This window comes from Lepidochelys olivacea (assembly GCF_965140295.1).
Source record: "Lepidochelys olivacea isolate rLepOli2 genome assembly, chromosome: 14".
Classification (NCBI taxonomy): Eukaryota; Metazoa; Chordata; order Testudines; family Cheloniidae; genus Lepidochelys; species Lepidochelys olivacea.
In genome coordinates, this window is record NC_140424.1 from 44,867,753 (window position 1) to 44,875,439 (window position 7,687).

The window sequence follows — 7,687 nt, forward strand, 5'->3', positions numbered from 1 at the left end:
CGCTGAGGCCTGTTGTCGCGATGCAAAGCGTGGGCCATTAATGGGGGCTTGGAAGCTTGAGTCAGACGGGACTCTCAGCCAGCCGGGAAAACAGAAGGTTTATTAGATGACAGGAACATGGTCTAACACAGAGCTTGTAGGTGCAGAGAACGGGACCCCTCAGCTGGGTCCATTTTGGGGCCAGTGAGCCAGACAACCCCGTCTGCCCTTCACTCCATGTCCCAGCCAGCCCCAAACTGAAACTCCCTCCAGCCCCTCCTCCCCTGGGCTTTGTCCCTTTCCTCGGCCAGGAGGACACCGGATTCCTTTGTTCTCCAACCCTTCAGCTCTCACCTTGCAGGGGGGAAGGGCCCAGGGCATCAGTGGCCAGGAAACAGGGTGTCGGCCATTCTCTGTGTCTAGACCCCTGCCCACACCTGCCCTCTAGGGCTCTGCAGTGATCATACACCCTTACCCTACCACCTAGATACTTAAGAACTGCCAAGGGGAAACTGAGGCACCCCCACACTATTCAGAGGAAACATTAAGAACAGTCCCACTTCCAACCGAGCAATCAGCTGCGCCTTGGTGAGCTCTCCTCTCTCTGCACAGCTCTACAATGTCCTTCTTAAGGAAATGGTTACAGGCCATCTTCACGCTGTTCCCACATGGTCACAGACTCACAGGCCGGTGCTCTCCCTGCTCCCCACTATCCCTGGGAGGAACCTCTTCAGTGCGACAGCCCTTCTCAGGGGTCCGCTCTCTCTCGGGGTTGAGCCGTAGGCTCCTGCACCTCTGGGAGCCACCAGCCCGCCCGTCTCTCACTAATCCCCCTGCGTTTTCCTGCTCCCTCGTCACTTACTGCAGGATGCTCTGTCCATGGGGTGCAGTTTATCCCACCGCTAGCACCAGGTGTCACAGGGTCCCCGGCCGATGCTCTGGGAACTGCTCCCTACGAAGCCAGGCAGGACTCTGGGGGAGCTTCCTCTCGCAGAGCAGACTGTCGCCAGGACAAGAAACTCACCCGGCTCCACCTTCCTGGGTCCGACCTCAGAGCATTCAGCATCCTCTGCCCCTCCGTGCGCTTCCCCCAGCGAGTCCGCCCGCCTGGGACTCCTGCCCCCCGACTCCGCAGTCAGACATGACTCTCAGCCAGCCGGGAAAACAAGGTTTATTAGTCGACAGGAACGCAGCGTAGGGCAGAGCTTGTTAACAGAAATCAGTGACTTTCAGCCAAGACACCCTGGACTCCCCCCTCTTCCAGTCCCCCCACATAGACTTCCAGCAACCTGACCTCCGATGCCCCCCTTTGCTCCTCCTTCTCTTTGTCTCCCTTCCCGGGCAAAAGGTGTCACCTGGTCGCACCCCCCTCCTGGGTCCCAGGTCACACAGGTGCAGACAGCTGGGCAGCCTCTCCTGCCCCCGGGCCCCAGCAACTCACACACCCAATTCCCACCCCCAAAGTATCGGTGCAGCACACAGGGAAACTGAGGCACACACAGTATTCATCTGGGACAGTAAGACTCACACGCAGCATAACAAGATGAATAAAATCCCACTTCATCACAACTCTGTATAAAGCTTATACAGGGTAAACTCATGAATTGTCCACCCTCTATAACACTGATAGAGAGAGATGCCCAGAAGTTTGTTCCCCCAGGGATTAATACTTATTCTGGGTTAATTTATAAGCAAAAGTGATTTTATTCAGTGTAAAATGTAGGATTCAAGTGGTTCCAGTAATAACAGACAGAACAAAGTCAGTCACTCAACAAAATAAAGCAAAAACACGCCAGTCTAAGCTTAATACATTAAGAAACTGAATGCAGGCTCGTTCACCTGCACATCCACCAATGTGATATACGCCAGCCTGTGCCAGCAAGGCCCCTCTGCCATGTACATTGCGCAATCCGGACAGTCTCTACACAAAAGAATAAATGGCCACAAATCAGACATCAGGAATCATAAGATTCAAAAACCAGTCGGAGAACACTTCAACCACTCTGGTCACTCGATTACAGACCTAAAAGTGGCAATTCTTCAACAAAAAAACTTCAGAAACAGACTCCAACGAGAGACTGCGGAATTGGAATTAATTGGCAAACTGGATACAATTAACTTAGGCTTGAAAAGAGACTGGGAGTGGATGGGTCATTACACAAAGTAAAACTATTTCCCCATGTTTATTCTCCGCCCCCCCACCCCCACCCCGGCCCCGTTCCTCACAAGCTCTTGTCAACTGCTGGAAATGGCCCACCTTGGTTATCACGACAAAAGGTTTTTTTTCTCTCCTGCTGGTAATAGCTCACCTTAAGTGATCAGTCTCGTTACAGTGCGTATGATAACACCCATTGTTTCATGTTCTCTGTGTATATAAATCTCCCCACTGTATTTTCCACTGAATGCATCCGATGAAGTGAGCTGTAGCTCACGAAAGCTTATGCTCAAATAAATTGGTTAGTCTCTAAGGTGCCACAAGTCCTCCTGTTCTTTCCTCCATTATTGGGGACCCCCCTCCTGCTCCCCCTTGACCCACCCCCTCCAGTATAACTCAGTTGGCGGCCACCCCTTCCTGGGGTTCCCGCACAAGCTCCCTGGGATCCGTGCCCCCGTCCAGCTGGCCGGCCCCTTCCCCACACTCCTCCCCCAGCCCCTTCAGTTCGGCCACGGTGGCGTAGTCCGTCTGGTGGGAGTCAGGGGGCTCCAGTTGCTGCTCCCCGACCTGGGCTAAAGCCAAATTCTGCAGAGAGGCATAATGCACCTCGGGCTCCTCAAGCTCAGCACTGGCCTGGAGGGGGGAACGGGCAACACAAGGGGTTAATAATGAGCAATGCCCCTCACTCCCGACCTGCAGCCCCTGCTAGCCCAGCCCTGGGCTCCCCCCCCGCACAGCTCAGCCGGTGCCTCCCAGTCCTGTCTCTTACCTTCCAAGCCTCCAGCTTCTTTGCTGTAACAGAAAGAGAACAGTGTAAATCTCCACTCCGCTCCCAGAGCCGGGGAGAGAATCCAGGAGTCCTGGTTCACAGCCCCCCCGCTCTAACTGCCAGACCCCACTCCTCTCCCAGAGCTGGGGAGAGAGCCCAGCCCCCCCACACACACACACTCAGCCCCCACTCCCCTCCCAGAGCCGGGGAGAGAACCCAGGAGTCCTGGCTCCCAGCTCTCCCGCTCTAACCACCAGACCCCACTCCCCTCCCAGAGCTGGGGATCGAGCCCAGCCCCCCCTGCTCTAACCCACCAGCCCCCACTCCCCTCCCAGAGCCAGGGAGAGAACCCAGGAGTCCTGGCTCCCAGCTCCCCCTGCTCTAACCACCAGACCCCACTCCCCTCCCAGAGCCGGGAGAGAACCCAGGAGTCCGGGCTCCCAGCCCGCCTGCTCTAACCCATCAGCCCCCACGTACCTCGTCTCCGGGCCCGGCAGAGGCAGACGGACAGCACCAGGATCACAACCAGCATGACAAACCCCACGCCTGCCATGGCGGCGACTCCCCAGACTGGGATGTAGCAGTCTTTACCTACCAGACAGGTGGTCAATGCTGGGCGCCCCCCAGGCTCCCGTCCCCCCGGCTGCCCACCGGACCTGCGCTGGGGGCCAGGGCCTGGCGAGGGCGCTGTAAAATCTGCACTGCCGCCCCCCCAGGAGGGGCTGGCAGGATGAGCAGCCAAAGCCGCTGTGAGAAACTGAGACGACCCGGGGGCCCACCAGGTCGGGGGGTCGTCCCTCGCGGGGAGCATGGCTCACGGATTGAGCTGGAGACAATAAAGTGGCATGGAGCCCTGCTGTACGGCGGGGATCCCCCGGGTCCCTTGAGCTTTGCTGCGGGCAGGAACAAGTGGGCAAAAAACCCAGCCCACAGGAATTTGCGGGGAAACCCAGAATCCCTAATCTGGTTACCAAGAGTAGCTAGCATGACGTTACAGCGAAGTCATAAAAATGGCCTAACATGAATATACCCCAGCAACTGCTGAATGAACGTAGACCCCAGCAGCTGCTGAATGAACATAGACCCCAGCAGCTGCTGAATGAACGTAGACCCCCAGCAGCTGCTGAATGAACATAGACCCCAGCAGCTGCTGAATGAACGTAGACCCCAGCAGCTGCTGAATGAACGTAGGCCCCAGCAACTGCTGAATGAACGTAGACGCCAGCAGCTGCTGAATGAACATAGGCCCCAGCAGCTGCTGAATGAACGTAGACCCCAGCAGCTGCTGAATGAACGTAGGCCCCAGCAGCTGCTGAATGAACGTAGGCCCCAGCAACTGCTGAATGAACGTAGACCCCAGCAGCTGCTGAATGAACGTAGGCCCCAGCAACTGCTGAATGAACGTAGACCCCAGCAGCTGCTGAATGAACGTAGGCCCCAGCAACTGCTGAATGAACGTAGACCCCAGCAACTGCTGAATGAACGTAGACGCCAGCAGCTGCTGAATGAACATAGGCCCCAGCAGCTGCTGAATGAACGTAGACCCCAGCAGCTGCTGAATGAACGTAGGCCCCAGCAGCTGCTGAATGAACGTAGGCCCCAGCAGCTGCTGAATGAACGTAGGCCCCAGCAACTGCTGAATGAACGTAGACGCCAGCAGCTGCTGAATGAACATAGGCCCCAGCAGCTGCTGAATGAACGTAGACCCCAGCAGCTGCTGAATGAACGTAGGCCCCAGCAGCTGCTTAATGAACATAGGCCCCAGCAGCTGCTGAATGAACGTAGGCCCCAGCAGCTGCTGAATGAACGTAGACCCCAGCAGCTGCTGAATGAACGTAGACCCCAGCAGCTGCTGAATGAACGTAGGCCCCAGCAGCTGCTGAATGAACGTAGACGCCAGCAGCTGCTGAATGAACGTAGACCCCAGCAGCTGCTGAATGAACGTAGGCCCCAGCAGCTGCTGAATGAACGTAGACCCCAGCAGCTGCTGAATGAACGTAGACCCCAGCAGCTGCTGAATGAACGTAGGCCCCAGCAGCTGCTGAATTCTGTTTATACACATAATATATTCACTGACTTTTTCGTTTCTCTTTCCGGAGCGCGGGCGACTCTGTCTCTCTTGCGGGGTGGAAGATTGTTTGCAGGTGGGAACAGGCTAAAAGGGCACAAGCCAGGCCAGGAGCGGGTGGGGGTGGGCCTTGCGGCGCGGGGGGCGATTAGAAAACGAGCCCCGCGCCGGGCGCTGAGGAAGTGGGTGGGGAAGAGGCCCCCGTCCATCCGGGGTGGATTGACGGGAGCATCGTACGGGGGAGGTCGCTAACCCGCCCTGCTCGGGGGTCCCAGGTCCCGTTCTGGGGGGCCGGGCTCCGGGAAACACGGGGACAAACTTCGAGGCCAGAGGAGAGCCACAAAATGGAGCACGGTTTAGAAAACCTGGAGAGGTTAAAAACCACGTGGGCCTGACGAGCAGGTTGTGGGGGCAGCTGGGAGGGTCTTCCCCGACATGTGAAGGGCTTTACCAAGGCCGGGGATCCATTCTGCGTGTCCACAGAAAGCAGGAGGGACGTGACAAGGGTCACCAAGGGCGACTGTGGCTGGATATTAGGACAAACTTTCCAGGTCTCGGGGACGTTCAGCTCGGGAATCGGTGTCCACGGGCGGGTCGCAGGATCCCCGTCCCGGGAGGTTTAAAACCAGGCTGGCCAAACCCCTGTCAAGGAGGGTCTGGGTTGGCTGGGCCCTGTGAGGACCGCCCATGATGCCTCCAGCCCTGGAGGACATTTCGACCGGCCCCGGTCTGAGTATTCCTGAGCATCGGGGTCCCCCCGCCCGAAATGAAGAATTTGGGCATCACTGACGCAGGCTCAGTGATATTTAGCTGTGGTTGAATGGGCATTTTTCTCTCACACACGCAAATGTCCCCGTTTGGGTGAGAAATGAAGTGGCTCCTTCTCTCCCAGAGGCAAGGATGGAGCCCCCACTCCCCTCCCAGAGCCAGGGAGAGAACCCAGGAGTCCTGGCTCCCAGCCCCCTGCTCTAACCCACCAGCCCCCACTTCCTTCCCAGAGCCGGGGAAAGAACCCAGGAGTCCTGGCTCCCAGCCCCCCATGCTCTAGATCACTCGGCTCCATGCACACCCCCCACCCCATGGGAGGCTCTGCCCCTTGGGGCCACGTCCCGGGGGTCTCACACCATGGCACAGGGCATGGGCGAGGGACCCACAATTCAGCCATTTCAAACCAGTGGGGACCAGAGGATGTGGATGGGGGGTGGATGGATAGATGGGTGTGTAGGGGATGGATAACACGAGGGGCGTGGGGGTGGATGGAGGGAGGGGTAGATGGATGGGGGAGGGGTGGATAGTTGGAGGGAGAAGGTGATGGGTGGGGGAGGGAGGTGCAGGGGGAGGGTGGTGGGTGGAGATGGAGGGAGGTGGGGATGCATGGGAGGAGGGAGCAAGGGGTAGATGGAGGAAGGGAGGGGGAGGGATGGATGGAGGAAGGGGTGGGTAGATGAGTGGGAAGGGGTAGATGGAGGGGGGATGGGGGAAGGGGTAGATGGAGGGAGGGAGGGGTAGATGGAGGGAGGGAGGGAGGTATAGATGGATGGGGGAGGGAGAGGTGGTGGGGGAGGGAGGGAGGGAGGGGTAGATGGATGGGGGAGGGAGGGGGAGGGATGGAGGGAGGAAGGGGTAAATAGGTGGAGGGAGGGAGGGGTACATGGAGGAAGGGAGGGGATGGAGGGAGGGAGGAAGGGGTGAAGGGAGGGAGGGGTAGATGGATGGGGGGAGGGGTAGATGGAGGGAGGGAGGGGATGGATGGAGGGAGGGGTAGCTGGAGGGAGGGAGGGGTAGCTGGAGGAAGGGGTGGATGGAGGGAGGGGTGGGGATGGAGGGAGGGAGGGGTAGCTGGAGGGAGGAAGGGGTAGCTGGAGGAAGGGGTGGATGGAGGGAGGGGTGGGGATGGAGGGAGGGAGGGGTAGATGGATGGGGAGGGAGGGGGTGGGGATGGATGGAGGAAGGGGAAGATAGATGGAGGGAGGGAGGGGTACATGGAGAAAGGGAGGGTTGGGGAGGGAGAGGTAGATGGGGCCTGGGGGTGGAGGGAGGGAGGGGTAGATGGATGGGGGAAGAGGTAGATGGATGGGGGAAGGGGTAGCTGATTGGGGAGGGAGGAGGCGGGGATGGAGGGATGAAGGGGTAGCTGGATGGAGGGAGGGGTAGCTGGCTGGAGGGGGGAGGGGATGGACGGGCGGGTGGATGGAGACGAAGGGAGGGACGGGGGGTGGCTGGACGGAGGTGGGGGGATAGACGGGGGAGGGGGATGGAGGTACCCCGGGTGGGCGGCAGGGCGGGATGGACAGTTGGTTTGAATCTCTCTCCACCCTCCTCCCCCCCATCGATCTCTCCCTCCCCCACCCCCACCCACCGTCCCCCTCTGCTCCCTTCCCACCCCCAGCCAGGTCCCTCCCCCAGCCCCACGGCGCAGGGGGCACTGACCATTCCCTCCCATCCCTGCGGACAGCCCCAGGCCCGGCGAGCGGCTCCCCCAGCAGCGTCCGTCCGTCCGTCCGTCCCGCAAGGGCTGTGTGTCCTGTGGGTGGTGGGGGAACTTCTGCTTCCAGCTCCCCAGCCCCGGAAACCCCCAAGTGTTAAAACCAGAAGCTAGAGAGGCAGCTGTATCCGCCCGCCAGGGCTGCAGGGGGGCTGGGAGCCTGGACATCTGGGTTCTCTCCCCAGCGCTGGGAGGGGAGTGGGGCTGGTGAGTTAGAGCAGGGGGGCTGGG

The 7,687-nt window shown here is 59.3% G+C and overlaps 1 protein-coding gene across 1 annotated transcript; it reads right to left on the reverse strand.

The window, feature by feature from the left end:
* Positions 1-2,530: 2,530 nt before the first annotated feature.
* Positions 2,531-7,483, reverse strand: LST1 (leukocyte specific transcript 1; the record flags this gene model as incomplete). Its single annotated transcript, XM_084648101.1, has 4 exons — positions 7,402-7,483; positions 3,381-3,494; positions 2,904-2,926; positions 2,531-2,767 (listed from the first exon to the last, which is right to left on the reverse strand). Exons 1-4 carry the CDS (start codon positions 7,412-7,414, stop codon positions 2,531-2,533), a joined length of 387 nt encoding a protein of 128 aa, XP_084504227.1. The 5' UTR covers positions 7,415-7,483.
* Between the last annotated feature and the right edge of the window lie 204 nt (positions 7,484-7,687).